Source organism: Schistocerca gregaria, chromosome 6 (assembly GCF_023897955.1).
Source record: "Schistocerca gregaria isolate iqSchGreg1 chromosome 6, iqSchGreg1.2, whole genome shotgun sequence".
Classification (NCBI taxonomy): Eukaryota; Metazoa; Arthropoda; class Insecta; order Orthoptera; family Acrididae; genus Schistocerca; species Schistocerca gregaria.
Genome location: NC_064925.1, coordinates 337242547 through 337259723, shown reverse-complemented (window position 1 = coordinate 337259723; position 17177 = coordinate 337242547). Strand labels below are relative to the sequence as shown.

The 17177-nt window shown below is 38.6% G+C and overlaps 1 protein-coding gene across 1 annotated transcript in view; it reads right to left on the bottom strand.

Moving 5' to 3' along the window:
- Positions 1 to 17177, bottom strand: part of LOC126278873 (dynein axonemal heavy chain 2) — a 914655-nt gene that overhangs the window by 35777 nt on the left and 861701 nt on the right. The window contains 2 exon segments of the mRNA XM_049979148.1: positions 1040 to 1224; positions 3833 to 4024. Coding sequence (XP_049835105.1) covers positions 1040 to 1224; positions 3833 to 4024 — 377 coding nt within the window.

Genomic DNA, 17177 nt, shown 5'->3' with positions numbered 1-17177 from the left:
AAATGCAGATGAAAGCTGAAGAAACTTCAGAAAGTTATGAACAGTGAGAGAGAATCTAAATAAGATGAAAGAAGTAGAGGCTGTCTGCAGTTTCAAACTGAACATTAAGCAACTGGCAGAAATGAGTAACAGAAATACAACAAAGAGAATTAGTAGCTTTGCAAAATGAAATATTGAATGCAGCAGAGGAACAACTGGCAACAAGATAAAGTCAATAGGAATTCTTGAATGACTCACAAGATATTAAATGTAAAATAAGGGAAAGGCAACCACTCACTTATGGCAGACTGACACGTGGAGCACAGAAACACATAACAGAAAACAGAAGTACCACTAACTTTCAAGTACTTGTGTTTTTTCTGGCAATACTACAGACATTCACACAGAACCACACAGACACCCAAAACACACTCCCATTGCCACAGCAAGACTGATTACTGATACTTGATTATTACTGAAAGCAGTTGCCTGAACTGATGGAGGTGGGGAGGAAATAGGAAAGGTCATAAGGAGGAGGCAGTGGGAAAGAGGCAGGTCCTGGGATACCACCTGGAATATCTCCCCTGAGTTGGGGTTCTGGATGACTTTTCTGTAATCCTCTCCACTTCCTAAACCTCTCCAGCCCTTCTTCTTCATCCCTTTTCTTTCCCCGTCATCCCTTCCGCTGGAAGGACAGAAGGAGCCAATGGCTCTGAAAGCCTGTACATTTTATTAATTTTCATGTGTTTCCTCCCACTGCTGCTGGGTGAGTAGATGTCTTGTCCATGCAATTGCAATTACATTACATTTTCAGAAACTGATTATTTTCATTGAGATAATGCATAAAGACTGTACTGAATTTTGATAAGTATCATTGTTTCTTTTAATTACTACTTGTAACATTACGACCCAAATGTATGGCATTTGCAAAAGTCATCATAGTGATGACTCCACACAAAACAATGTAAAGAAATAAAATAAAATCAAAACAGAATTGTTTTATGTATTGGTGAAAGAAAAAACTGGAACAAAATGTTCTGATGACTGCTTCTTTACATACCTGTATAAATCACTGGTAAGAACATCCTCATTAAAATATCTGTTAATGTATGTAGTTAGCAGACGACGATCCCAGTCATCAGTCACATGACCACCGTAATTAACTCCAGCAATGAGATACTTTAGTGCATCCCAAGGAGTCTCAGGATACTCATCCAGGTATATTTGTAACAGATTTTCAGAAACCTAATAAAAAATAAAACTAGCAGTTTTCATTCATTTATGCAATTATAATTATTCTTATAAGCAATTAATGCCTGAAATACATTAATTAGCAAAGAAAAAATATATTTCTGACAATGTTCCACTCTAAATGAGGTGTTTCCTTGCAATGAATCAGCAGTAAAAGGTCAACTAGCACTATTAATAAATACACATAGAAAGTTATACATGTTTTTCACAAAAACAACTTTTTTCTTTCATTTCCTGGTGTGTGGAAGATGTCCAAAATTTCCTCTCTCCATTATCTAGGAAATAGTCCTGTATGCCATTATTAAAGATTCTACAAAGATTTTCTTTGATTGTATTCTAAGTTGCTGCAGCAGTTGCTCTACCTGATTTGTGTGAGACCAGGTACAGTATCACCACCTCTGATATTGCCGAATCCAGTCCAACATGGAGAAGGGGAGTTATAAGGCTCAATATTATTGCTCCCGAAGCCCAGCCAGTACTTACAGGATGTCCAGATCGTTCCTGGCAACAGCAGTAATCATGGTGAAATGTTATGCCATTGTCTGGCTGATGGCTCTGATGTTGATAGAATCTTCTGCGTTATTAGGCTGTGCCATATTAATAATATAAGGAAAAGATAGATTGCTATTTACTGTAAATATAACACGTTAAGTTGCAGACAGGCACAATTAGAAGAAACTTACACATCAGATTTTGGCCACATCCTGCGTCAGAAAAAGAAAGAGAAACAAACACGCATTCATTCATATAAGCAAGCAAACCTCATGCACATATGACTGTCACCTCTGGCAGCTTTCATCAGAATACATTCTGGTGCAAGCTGCCAGAGACAATGGTCATGTGTGTGTGAAGTGTGCTTGCTTATATGACTGAATGTGTGTGTGTTTCTCTTTCTCTTTCTTTTTCTGATGAAGGTTGTGGCCAAAAGCTAATGTGTAAGTGTCTTTTCATTGTGCCTGTTTGCAACTTAACATGTCATCTTTGTGGTAAGTAGTAATGTATCTTTTCCTTGCAGTGTTGGTATTTCAACTTGGAGTTTCAAATGTATGTGTCACACTCCTCTTCAAACTTCTTTAGTGGTTGACAATTCAGTCAATCTGGTGGTATGTTTGCGATTACGGTCTTTCTCCACATATTACACTGATGAATTCTTCTTGGGTTATCAGCCGAGTGGTGATGTTGTCTTGTTGCAACGTTTCGATGAGTTTCGTATCCATGATCTTCTGGTGAAGTGTTGGGATGCTGTGTTCTGCATATCTATATAGTTCCTTGGCCGTCGTACGCTTCTGTACACCGGCCAATCACGTTCCTCCAGAAGGCGGTAGTGCATCGGTGGTGGTGGGGGAGACCGCGGCACGGCCTGGTGTCAAGACCCAGTGGTTGGATAGCCACCGGGTCTCAACACCAGGCCATGCTGAGGACTACACCACCACCACTGATGTAGTACCCCTCCTGGAGGAACGTGGTTGGCCGGCCTACAGAAGGCGATGACAGCAAGCAACTACATAGATATACAGCGTCCTGACACTTTGCCAGAAGATGATGGGTACAAAACTCATCGAAACATTGCGACAAGATGTCACCACCACTCTGCTGATAACCCAAGAAGAATTCATAAGTGGTTGTATGTTATTCCAGATTCCACTGGAGTTCCTAGATGTCCAAACACTGCTGAAAGACAATGTCATGTTCACTGATAAAAGACAATTTTCCCACACATTTTCTGGAGAAGTGGAGTTACTGGGTAACAATATTCAGGCTGCTATTGCTGGCCCATTATCATAGAGTAAATACTGAGAGAGGGAGTCCAAAATAAATAAATAAATATCATAGTTGTTGTGCCTCCTCATTCATTTCTTGGTAGCTGTTTTCGATCTTCACTTGCTGTGGTTTGGTGTTTACTTCTGCAATAGTGGTTAGCCACGAAGACAGAAGACTGTAGCTATCACCTCCATTGAAATTTTACTCATTCTTTGATATTTTGACTGCTTCATGGACTTTCCTTCTATAAATCTTACTTTCTTCAGTTGGCATGCGTATGTTCTTAAAATTCATACCTGCTCTCATTCTTCTTGGGACTTTGCTACAGCTAAATTTGTATTTTGTCTTAAAGGTGTAATTTATTTTATTTATTGTCTAGCTAGAGAGAGAGAAAAATAGATCCAGGAAACAGAACATTACATGGACTACACAAAAATACTGTTACTTAATTAGTATTTATTCTACATCACTGTGTAATAATTACATAAAAGTTACAGGTGTTAGTAATATACACAGTTAACTATTAACACTGATTAAATATATATGATTTCCTTGTCTTTTGTCACTGTAAACCATGACTTGTTCCACATCCCAATGATGGAATCTATTAAATACAGTGAATGAATGAATGAATGAAGAATGAATGAATGAACTGTCACTCTCATCACAATGAACAATAGTTTCCAAATTAATACTTATTAATTACATTTCATGGATTTTGAACAAACATACCCAAATTATTATCTTTTTTGTAACCACAGGTACAAAATGCTATACGAAGTATTTCAAGCAGAAGTGTAACACCTAGCTTATGACTAGTTATTAAATCATAGCTTCTTACCTCAAAATCAGAGTCATTAAAACTATAGACAACATTCCAACCTAGTTGTTGAAACTTTTTCCTTTCCAACAAAATTGAATGGAAAAAACAGAGAGAAAAGAGCAGTCGACGATACTTTGTTTGATTCTTGCAAATAGAAAACTGTGTAGGGGTAATGAGCTGATAGAGTCGTTTCAAGTTTGCCTTCAGACCCTAAAAAAAAAAAAAAGACAGCCACAGTGAGTAATAGGAAGTTTCACTTCAATAAATGAAGTGTTACCCCTTATTAAAACATTAATCAAAGTAACAGACAATAATAGAGTGAAAAAATCAGTAACAAAGTTCCAACCAAAATAAATTAGCTAAATATAAAATTCATTTAAGGAACACAATAACAAGAATTAATTGAAATTAAACAGTTATGAGTGCAGGAAGAACTGAGACATATTAAGGAAGCTGCAGTTTTAGTAATAATAATAAAAAGTTTTGGTTATGAGTGCTATAGTGTACCAAAATATTAGGAGGTTGAAAAAGAAAGTAAATAACTGCCTGACTTTCTTACATTAATTAGAAATCAAAAGTCTGTCGTCTGCAGTGCCTGTCCAAGCACATGTACATAAATGTTGGACCTCTAACTGCAAACTTCCTGGCAGATTACAACTATGTGGGGTGTAGGTTCTAGTCTCGGTGAAGCACACACTTTTAATCTTCCAAGAAGTTTCAAAACATTGCCCACTCCACTGCAGAGTAGAAATTCCTTCTGTGACTGGAAAGTCCAGAATGGAATACAAACAAAGGTGTAAAGTTATCTGCCCACCATACAGTGGAAGAAAGGGATATGAACTAAACTGAAGCCAAAACATACAAGTGCTTGCACCTACACTGTCCCAGCATTGCAGCAGTGTGTCTGTATGTATGTTTTTGTTATTCTAATAGAGGTAAGGCAGGACACTGTCTGGAAGATTAGCTACAAGTTCAGTCTTGATAAAGTGCCTGTCTAGAAATCAATACCTCAACTGTACAGGGAGTGGTAGAACCTATTACTTCTATTGTTTAAATGTTGAATGTCAATTAAATGAAAATCAGAAAGTACGTGGAAGATGAATGGTCTAACAAATGGGAGCATCCAGCTTTAATAGAACATTAAATTTTTTCCTTCTTTGTTTAAACATTAAATAACATGCATTACGTTGTTGTTGTTGTCTTCAGTCCTGAGACTGGTTTGATGCAGCTCTCGATGCTACTCTATCCTGTGCAAGCTGCTTCATCTCCCAGTACCTACTGCAACCTACATCCTTCTGAATCTGCTTAGTGTATTCATCTCTTGGTCTCCCTCTACGATTTTTACCCTCCACGCTGCCCTCCAATGCTAAATTTGTGATCCCTTGATGCCTCAAAACATTTCCTACCAACCGATCCCTTCTTCTAGTCAAGTTGTGCCACAAACTTCTCTTCTCCCCAATCCTATTCAATACCTCCTCATTAGTTACGTGATCTACTCATCTAATCTTCAGCATTCTTCTGTAGCACCACATTTCGAAAGCTTCTATTCTCTTCTTGTCCAAACTAGTTATCATCCATGTTTCACTTCCATACATGGCTACACTCCAAACAAATACTTTCAGAAACGACTTCCTGATACATAGATCTATATTCGATGTTAACAAATTTCTCTTCTTCAGAAACGCTTTCCTTGCCATTGCCAGTCTACATTTTATATCCTCTCTACTTCGACCATCATCAGTTATTTTACTTCCTAAATAGCAAAACTCCTTTACTTCTTTAAGTGTCTCATTTCCTAATCTAACTCCCTCAGCATCACTCGATTTAATTTGACTACATTCCATTATCCTCATTTTGCTTTTGTTGATGTTCATCTTATATCCTCTTTTCAAGACACTGTCCATTCTGTTCAAACATGCATTATAACCATTTATAAACCTCATTTCTGCAAGACATGTTGTTGTTGTGGTCTTCACTCTTATACTGATTTGATGCAGCACTCCACACTAGTGTATTTATTTACTAACATTTCCTTGCATGAAGTCAGAACAGTGATAGCTTTTGAAAATGTTATAAATAATAACATGGCAATAATTACATTTACAAAATATGTTACACACAACAGTTGTTGCATCTTATATATATTTTATACATTTACAGCTTTACAGCTAAATGCTGCTGGTTTGTATCACAAGCAATGCCTTATAACTCACTGTGTTGGAATTAATTTTCTATCAGAAAATATTAGAATTTTGTGTTAATACAAATCCCCTTACATGTTATTAGACAGTTTGTTAAGCCAAATCAAATTGTTGATGTATGGGCTTTCATTTTTAATTTTTTCTTTTCAGAAAGTGCTTATGTTTGCTCTGGTGTTGCGATCATGTACACTACTGCACTTGAAACCTTAAGTTGTTCGAGTCATGAAAACAGTAAGTAATTAAAATATTTATAAAGATTATACTATCAAGTATTTGTGCTGTAAAAATACTTTATGACATGGCACTATATGACTTGCCCTGTGCATAAGTCTTACTGCTTGTTTCTGCAATAGCAATATTCTCTTTAAGTGGACATCAACAGCACAGCCCCATAATCAAGAAAGGGGTAAATTGTTCATAGCATCAATTTTTAATGTTTGGCTCTGAACTAACTTTGCAAGCTGGCTAAGGAGATACTAACTACTGACTTTTCCACCTAATTGTTTGTCCACTGCAGATTTTCATTAGTGTACACACCAAGAAATTTACAGATGCCACGTGCGGATGGATATGTGTGCATGTGCGAGTGTACATCTGTCCTTTTTTCCCCCTAAGGTAAGTCTTTCCGCTCCCGGGCTTGGAATGACTCCTTACCCTCTCCCTTGAAAACCACATCCTTTTGTCTCTCCCTCTCCTTCCCTCTTTCCTGAAGAAGCAACTGTTGGTTGCGAAAGCTAGAAATTTTGTGTGTGTGTTTGTGTGTTTCATTTATTGTGCCTGTCTACCGGCGCTTTCCCGTTTGGTAAGTCTTGGAATCTTTTTTTTAAATATATTTTTCCCTTATTTCAGTCACTCATTGACTAATGCTCCCAATGAACCTCTCCACTACTTTTGTTCTCTCCGTGTATTGAGATCTCATCTGCAATTTCTTCAGTTTTAATCTGCAGTTGATAACCAATCAATTATGGGCACACCCTACATCTACTTATGGAAATGTTTTACAGTTTAAAACATGATTAAAAATCCCTGTCTTACTGTTCTATAAACTATCAGAAACCGTCGAGTGTGTCTTTGTCTCTTACACATATACAGGTTTCTTTCATGATTCTTAAACCAAGTGTTTGCAATGATTAAATTATGCTCTGTGCAAAATTCTAACAAGCAGCTTTCCCTTTCATTCCTTAGCAATGTTCATGCTCTCATAATGTACTTTCTTCCCTTTATTGTCCCACTATCAACTTACCACTCTTCTACTAAAATTAAACTTTCATCTTCTTTAACTATATGAATAATTTCTTTTATCTTACCACATATTGTTTCAGTTTTTTCACCGTCTTCACAGCTGGCAGACATATAATCCTGTACTACTCTGTTGGGTGTTGGCTTCATGTCTACCTTGGCTACAATAATGCAATCCTTATGTTGCTCATAGCAGATTATCCAATTTCCTATTTTCTTTTTCCTTGTCTGATCTGCTCCTGTATTACCATTGTTTGATAATGTGTTTATAGCCCTGCAGGTCTTCTCACTTGATCAGAAATTCTGTTCTCCCTCCCATCACACTTCACTAGTTTACACTGTATATAAGTTCAACTTATCCACTCCCCTTTTTAAATTCTCTAGTAAATTCTCTAGGATACCTACCCATTTAAGAGATTTAACTTTCCATGCGCAATCTCCAGAATGAAAGTTTTGTGTTTTCTGATGACGACATCCTCCTGAGTGGTCATCACCAGAGATCCGAAAGGGGTATTATTTTACCTGTAGAATACTTTATCCAAGAGGATGCTATCACCATTTAACTATACAATAGTGCTGCATGCCCTTTTTTTTAAAAAAAAAAAAAAAAAAAAAAAAAAAAAAAAAAAAAAAAAATCGCAGTTTCCCATAGCTTTCAATTGTTTTCAGTACCAACAGAGCAAGGCTATGTTGGCTAAATGTTACTAGGCCAAATCAGTGAGTCATCCAGACTGTTTCCCCTACAATGACTAGAAAGGCTGTTGCTTTTCTTCAGATGACACAGAGTTGTCTGGCATCTCCAAATATACTCCTCCATTTTTGTTACGCCTAATACCACTATACCATAGTTAAGACATTGATATCATCCCACCTTGGCAGGGTCCAGGCTTAATGGGGGACTGAAAGATACAAACAATTAAAACATAGTTGTGTGCCCTGCACTGTCTGACTTTGAGTCCAGCTCTTCTGTTACAACAGTGAGTATAAAATTTAGTCTACCTACAGGGCACTTACAACAGCTTAAGCAATTATGTTCTCACTGTAAAACAATTTTAAAAATTTATTTTATAAATTCACTATAATTTAAAATAAACTTTTTCAGGTGTGCAACCTGAACACTTTTAAAATATATGCCAATATAGTTCTGTCTCGCATGTTGATGACTGATCACTGCTGGCAGTAGTTAGTAGGTGGCTGCACTGGCGGCACATCTCCCACACAATATATTTGGTGTCATTTTCTGAATGGAGCTAGTGAAATGCAGCAGAGCTGAATATGATCACATGGCTAGTTATTTAAAGCAGTTCATCAGTGTCTCTTAATTAAGGATGGTGTTTGTATTCACTCAGCTGATTTACGGGTTTTATAGGTTCTTGCATATTTTTACCATGTAGTTGTAAGTGTTCCAAAATTTTCAGTATCTGTTTGCTTCAAACATGATGCAACATTCTTACATGTTTGATAGCCCAGATAAATGCTTTTAGTTTTGTTGGTCTGCTTCTCACAATTCATCACCTTATCTTAGAACATAGTCTGCGCTAAAATAATAATGAGATATCTTGAATAGAGCAACCTCCTCAATGCCCATCTGCACTGATTTAAAAAACATGGACCATGTGAAGCCCAACTAGCACTTTTCTCACATTGGATACTGAAAGCTTTGGATCAAGACAATCAGGTAGATGCTCTATTTCTTGATTTTTGGCAAGTATTTGACTCAGTATATCACCTACACTTATTGTCAAAAGTATGATCATATGGGGTATCAAGTGAAATTTGTGACTAGATTGAGGACCTTTTGGTAGGGAGGATGCAGCATGTTGTCCTGGATGGAGAGTCATCTTCCGATCTAGAAGTAACTTCACGTATGCCTCAGAGAAGTGTGGTGGGACCCTTACTGTTCTTGTTGTATATTAATGATCTTGACGAAAAATATTAATAGTAAAATAGGGCTTTTGCAGATGAAGCAGGTATCTATAATGAAATACTCTCTGAAAGAAGCTATAATGAAGTACTGTCTGAAAGAAGCTGCATAAATATTCAGTCAAATCTTCATAATATTTGAAAGTGGTGCGGAGATTGGCAACTTGCTTTAAATGTTCAGAAATGTAAAATTGTGCACCTCACAAAACAAAAACACGTAGTATCCTATGACTATAATATCAATGAGTTACTGTTGGAATCAGCCACTCATACAAATACTTGGATATAACAGTTTGTAGAGATATGAAATGGAATGATCACAAAGGTTCAGTTGTGGGTGGAAGATATCAGTTAAGCTATACCACAGTGGAGAAGTGCAATCCCTCTACAAAGGAGATTGCTTGCAAATTACTCGTGCAACTGGTTGTAGAATATTGCTCAAGTGTGTGGGGCCTGTACCAGATAGGACTAACTGCAGATATTGAATGTATACAGTGAAGGGAAGCACGAATGGTCACAGGTTTGTTTAATCCACGGGAGAGTGTTACAGGGCTACTAAATGAACTGAACTGAAAGACTCTTGAAGATAGATGTAAACTATACCAAGAAAGTCTATTAACAAAGTTACAAGAACCGGCTTTAAATGATTAATCTAGGAATATAATACAAGCCCTACATATCTCTCACATGGGGGTTGCGAGGATAAGATTAGAATAGTTACTGCATGCACAGGGCCATTCAGACAATCTTTCTTCCTGCACTCCACATGTGAATGGAACAGGAAGAAAACCTAAAAAAATGTTACAATGGGACACACCTTCTGCCATGTACCTTGTGGTGGTTTGCAGAGTGTAGGTGTAGATGTATATTATTCAGTACAAATAACATCACACTGTGACGAAGCAACCTAGGTAATTTTTACTTCCCCACTTGTTTTGCCATCTGCCTCCTTAAATTTATTTATTTATTCTTTTTTTTTAATTTTAATGAATTACTATTGATGTACATGAGTATAATCTGCATTTTCATAAAAGAGAAAGGGTGGCTCTTAGTTTTAAAGAATATAACACCAGATCTCATTTTGTGCTTAGTTTTATGTATGTAATTGATTTTGTAATTTATTTTGACTATTCCTAGTTAATACTTTTGTTACAGGGTGAAATCAGTAATTGTTTCATAACTTAAATTCTATTATTGACATATAAACAAATATAAATTCTGTACTAATTATAAACATTTGGAGGAACTACTCATAATATTCTTAAAGTCATTGTGGTCTGCTGGATATGATACTAGACTGTTGCATGGATGGTCGTGAGTTCAAAACTCATCTAAAGTGTAAAATTTTAATTTCTATATTCACATTCAATAAGTATCCACAAATGTCAAGAATCATTGTACTGGAATGTTCTGTAACTGTATATAACCATATGTGTTCTGGCCAGAGGCAGTTCGTTCCGCACTCTTGTATGCGCAAGAGCTGAATAAACCTTTGTTAAGTGAAGTTGTTGTTCATCATTCATCTAATTACACTGCCTTCTATGTGACGTTGTTCTGGCAGAGACACTGGGTATTAGATCTTGTTATAGCGCAAATTATCGATGACACAGTGGCTCCCATCAGGCCACGCCAGAGCCGCCGTTTATGTGGCGAGAACTCAAGTTTGAGCCATATTCACAAAATCACAATCTATCAGAGACAGAAGAAGACGATGATGCTACGATGACAGCAACTATGTTCCAACACGAGACATCCTTCCGGGTTCTCTGGTGATGATGGCCAAGATCCAAACAAGTGGATGAAGGTATATGAGCATATAGCCAAATTTAATAAATGAGATGACATTGTGTGTTTGGCTAACATATTTTTCTACTTTGCAGGCACTGCCAAGCAATGGTATTAGAACAACGAGGAGAAGTTCACAAGCTGAAAAGTATTCCAGGCCAGCTGCACAAGTGTTTCAGCGACACACAATGACATAAGTGGAAGGCTGAAGGGTGCAAAAAAGGGCAGCTCATTTTGTATTATAATGTAATAGGGGAGAAAGTGTGGCAGATATGATATGCGAGTTGGGATGGAAGTCATTAAAGCAAAGACGTTTTTCGTCGCGGCAAGATCTATTTACGAAATTGCAGTCACCAACTTTCTCTTCCAAATGCAAAAATATTTTGTTGAGCCCAACCTACATAGGTAGGAATGATCATCAAAATAAAATAAGAGAAATCTGAGCTATAACAGAAAGGTTTAGGTGTTTGTTTTTGCCGCACGCTGTTTGGCAGTGGAATGGTAGGGACATAGTATGACTGTGGTTCGATGAACCCTCGGCCAAACACTTAAATGTGAATTGCAGAGTAATCATATAGATGCAGATGTAGATGAAACTTAAAGTGCAGGGCACAGCGACCAACAGAAACTACAGCATACTACATTCAAGACATCTTGGAGCTATGTAAAATAGTGGATCCTAGAATCAAGGAGGAGGATAAGGTTGTACATCTCACGAAGGGTGTTGCTGAGGACATGTATCAAGCCCTACTCCTGAAGGAGGTTCCAATAGCAGATGACATCATAAAATGGTGCCAGTATACTGAGACAATACACCAAAAAAGAATTACACGCAAGAAGTTTGAACGGCTTCCAAACGTCGTATTGATGTCTGTGATGGAGGAAGCAACTGATTTCACAAGAGTTCTTCGTCAGATAGCAAGAGAGGAAGTTCTGAAGGCACTTGGATTGCACAGCATGCAAAAAACAAAGATGCTTCAAGAGGTCATAAGGGAGGAAGTGGAACAGATATTGAACCCACTCTCTTGTCTTTCATTTCCCTTTGAAATGGTGAAAAAGTTAACACCCATGCGGCATCACGTCCCTACAATGCTGCATGAGGAACCTGTTTGGGCACCAGGTAAGACTAATATCTGGAGGACCCAGGAAACCAACCAGTATGTTTCCACTGTGGACAACCAGGACATGTGGTGTGCTATTGTCAAGAAAGGCAGTGGATATTTGATGACGCCCGTGTCAGAAGACAGCTGACCGATCTTAGCCAACGCCAACTCTGGGACGACGAAGATGAACAAGAAGATGCGGGTGCAGGGTGACGTAGGTCACGATCACTGCAAACTAGCTGCTGAAGAGCACACACCCCAACATGCTGATCAAGGTCTCCATCACCATTTAGGAGCTCCAGCCAATCATCTAGCCAACACAACCTGGAAAACTAAAGGATGTGACCTTCCTTAGAGGTGAGGCCGCCAAAGAGAAAAATCCTCCACTGCTGATCACTACAAAAATGACAGGAAACTATGTTGATATCCTCATGGATGGCTGACAAGCCCAAGCTCTTGTGTGGATTCTGGAGCATCATATTCATTCATTTCAGAGAAGTTGCAGAAAACCACATTTGTCGACAACAAAACATATCTGGGAAATATGTAGAATCTACAGGAAGATGTGTCATTCGTGTGGGAATAAGTGGCCATAAACAGCCCTTCGAATTCATCGTCTTACAAGAGTGTAGTCATGACGTCATTCTCGGATGTGACTTTATGAAAGCTTCTCAGGCAATTATAGATTGTGGTCACTTGAAGATTATGCTAGATGAGACAAGATACTGTGGACAGGAGATGCATACCCGAGTGTGTGGAGACTATGTGTGCTGGATGAAGTGATCATTCCTGCAGTCAGTTCTAGAAAGGTAACTGTCATGTGTCATGCCATGCATCAACCAATGGATCTTGTAGTGGAATACAAGAAAAGCATACCACTGAAGAATAACTTGGTCATCCCTGCCTCTGTCGTCTCATTTAAGAACAGGTTCAGTGAATTGTGGATAGTTAACTGTCACAGATAACTGCAGATCCTTCAAGATGCATATGCGTAGCAAACACTGAGCCATTAATTGCCGAACAGCTAAGCATCATAGAAACCTCCCATGCCGAATTTGTGGGTGAAATTGGCACTACCACTAGGAGACAAGATCTTCTAGCTTGACTATCACCAGAACTCACTAAGGAACAATAGAAGAAGCTACTTTCCATACTTCAAGAGTACTCTGAATGCTTCAATCCACAGGTGAAAAGGAAATTAGACAAATCGACAGTGAAACACCGGATTAGCACTGGAGACCATCAACCAATAAGCTAGAGAGCATACCATGTGTCAGCAATGAAACGTCAAATAATTTGTGCCAAGGTAGAGACAATGATGAAGAATGACATCATTCAGCCTTTGCAGAGCCCATGGTCATCACCAGTGGTTCTCGTCAGGAAGAAGGATGGCAGTTGGTGCTGTTGCGTTGATTACAGGAAGCTTAATAAGATAACTAAAAATGATGTTTACCACCTTCCACGAATTAATGATACACTAAATTATCTGAAGGGGGCTACATTTTTCTCAACCATGGACATGTACTCGGGGTACTGGCAAATCCAAGTAGATGAGGCTGATTGTGAGAAAACTGCATTCATCACCCCTGAGGGCCTGTATGAGTTTAAGGTAATGCTGCTTGGTTTGTGTAATGCACCAGTAACTTTTGTACATATGATGGATAATCAATCTAAGTCACCTAAAGTGGACGATGTGTCTTTAACATTATAGTGTTCTCAGAGACATTTGATGAACACATAAAAAGACTGAGGACCATTCTTAAGAGTCTCCAACAAGGTGGACTGAAACTTAATCCAAGAAAGTTTCTCTTTGGAGCAAAAGAAATCAAAATACTTGGACACCTTGTGTCAAATGAAGGTGAGCGGCCAGACCCATAAAAGGTGAGATCTATAACGGAATTTCCTATTCCTTAAAGTATTAGAGATGTGAGAAGCTTCCTCGGATTTTGTTCTTATTACGATTGTTTTATCAACGACTTTTGTTTCAAAGCCAGGCCACTACAATAGTTGTTATAAGCTGGTGATAAATTTATCTGGGGTGGTGCTCAACAAGATTCTTTCAATGTGCTGCGAAAAGCTCTGATGAATGACCCTGTACTTAATCTCTATTATGAGAGAGTACCTGCAGAACTACACACAGATGCCAGTTGGTATGGGATTGGTGCTGTTCTGGTGCAAATTTCAGATGGAAAAGAGAAGGTTATAGCCTATGCTTTTAGAACACTTACAAAAGCCAAGAGAAACTACTCAACTACAGAAAGAGAATGTCTTGTTGTAATCTGGGTCATGTGCAAATTTCAACAGTACCTCTATGGAAGTCCATTCACAGTTGTTACAGGCCATCATTCACTTTGTTGATTGACAGGTCTTACAGATCCAACAGAATAACTCGCCACATGGACACTACATCTTCAAGAGTATGACATTACCATAGTATACAAAAGTGGAAGAAAATACCAGGATGCCGACCATCTCTCAAGATACCTTGTGAAAGACCATCAAGACTTTTATGAAGATAGTGACTGTATCACTGCACTCAAGGATCTCTGCTGAGCAGAAGAAGGATGCCAAGATATCTCAAATTATGCTTGCCTTAAATTGGTCAGTGGATGTGAAAGGACAAGTTAAGGTAGTTAATGGATTACTTTGCAAGAAAAACTTTGATCCGTTGGAAAGAGGTGGCTACCAGTGATCCCTAAACACATGCACTTAGATATTTTACAGAAATTCCATGACACATCTGAGGCCGGACATTTATGATTTATTAAGACACAGGATAGAATCTGCAAGAGATTTTTCTGGCCGGGTTTATTTACGAGTGTCTGTCACTATGTGTCGCACTATTGAGAGTGCCAGAGGAGAAAGCAGTTCCTCAGAAACCACCTGGCCGACTCATACCAATTCCACCAGCCAAAACGCCTTTCCATTGAGTTGGGACTGACCTCCTTGGACGATTTCCAATGTCTGCTAGTGGCAATAGATGGATTATTCTTTGCACTGATTATCTGACACGCTATGCCATTACAAAACCTGTGAAAACAGCCAAAGCATTCGAGGTAGCCAAATGCATCATGGAAGACATTGTATTAAAACATGGTACAACAAGGTCATTAATTACAAATCTTGTGAAAGAGATAAACCATTGGTGCAACATTACTCATCACATGATGACTGCCTACCATCCACAAACTAGTGGGCTTACTGAACATCTTAGTAAGACTTTGGCTGACATGCTATCAATGATTGTCAATGTTGTGCAGAACAACTGGTATGAGGTGCCTACAACACCAGCAAACAAGACACCACAGGATTTATACCATTTTTCTTGGTGCATGGGCTTAAGGCAACTACGAGGATGGACACTGTGTTCCCGTTACATCTACATGACGTAGATGACAACTACATTGGCTAAGTGTTAATCACAGCTGAAGAAGCTCGGCAGGTAGGTCAACTCCGCACACTGCAGGTTCAAGAAAACTATCACCTAAGGTATGACCTGAGCCACTGCCCTGTTGTCTACCGGCCTGGTGACCTCATCTGGATCTTCCCTGCTGTTTGGAAGGTTGGTCTCTCTGAGAAGCTCCTCAGGCACTACTTTACCTTATAAGGTTGTAAAATAGTTGTCTGATGTTACTTATGAAGTTGAAGATTTCAGCCCCAACACAGGACATTGAAAGAGCAGAGATACGGTCCACATACTTTGAATGAAGCCCTATAAGGATGCTGCAACCCAAGGTAAATTCAAAGCTCCAGCAACACGCGACAAGTGGAAGGTAACGAAGAGCATAGCAGCAAAGGAAGTTCTAAGAAGATCACTGCCAGGGCGAACAGCAGTCATTGGGAGCCTGAGTATGCAGGCCTGATGACTCTTTCCCAGACTAGGAAGATGTTACACCAAGACGTGTTCTCTTAAGGACAGAGCAAGATCATAGAAGAAGCTGAGTAGCACAGTCACCATAATGTAGTGGTTATGATACTAGACTGGAGGGTTGTGAGTTCAAAGCTCACCTGATCGGTAACATTTTAGTTTCTATATTCAGTTCGAGTATATTCTATAAGCATCCACAAATGGCAAGTATCATTGTACTGGAATGTTCTGTAACTGTACATATATCGTATTTGTTCTGGCCGGAGGCAGTTTGCTCTGAGGACAACAAAAAAGAAATAAAGCAGGCGAACCATCACATTTGTTGCCCCAACGTGAGAAATATTCTCTGTGGGCACAATAAACTAGAACTCACGAAATTTGACAGTGAAGTGTGAACTCAAATAGTTTACAGTACAGTTTTAAATGGAAGAGATGATACAGCCAATCAGCACTGGGGTTTCATGGCCACAGTAGGATAGCAGCCAATCAGCAAGGGGCTGCTGTGGAAGCAGCCACTGAGTACAGGAGCAGCCAATCAGCATGCAGGTGGACACAGCTGACTGGAGATAAACAAGATGCTTCGCTGTGAGAATTACAACTTGCCGCAGTTGTACAGATTGAGATGACAGCTGTAGCCTAGCAGAAGAAGAGTGAATGAGAATGAGGTAATTCATAGCAAAAGCGGTTTTATTTTAAGTGATATTTAATGAGTGGTTGTAACAATCAAGACAGTGTGACTGAGAACAAAGTTGTAGAGGTTAAATTGTTAATGAACAGAAGGACTTTAGTGGGACTAGTTCTGTAGACGATAGCGATTATAAATCAAACATGACTGTAACTTTGAAGGATAAAATCACCATATACATTGTATGGTGATGTGAGTGAGATGGACGAAAACAGTACTGAAGGGGATAAAATCGTAAAAGATTAAGGAGGAGGAACCTAGCAGCGAAAATCAGCAAGGACAAAAGTTTATGGCAGATAGAAAAGTGGAAGTGATGTTAAGGCAAATTATGAGTAGTTTGAGTTGTTTGGGTAATGTGAGTATGAAAGAAGACATTAGTAGTATAAAAAAGACATTAGTAGGATGTAAATTAGTGTGAAAAAAGACATTAGTAGGGTGGAAAATAGTATGAAAGAAGGCATTAATATGGTGGAAAAGAAAACTGATAGCATTAGAACCGGCATGGTGAGCTTAAATGATGAACTAAAGAAAGAAATTAAAAAGGGGATTCAAGTAGTCA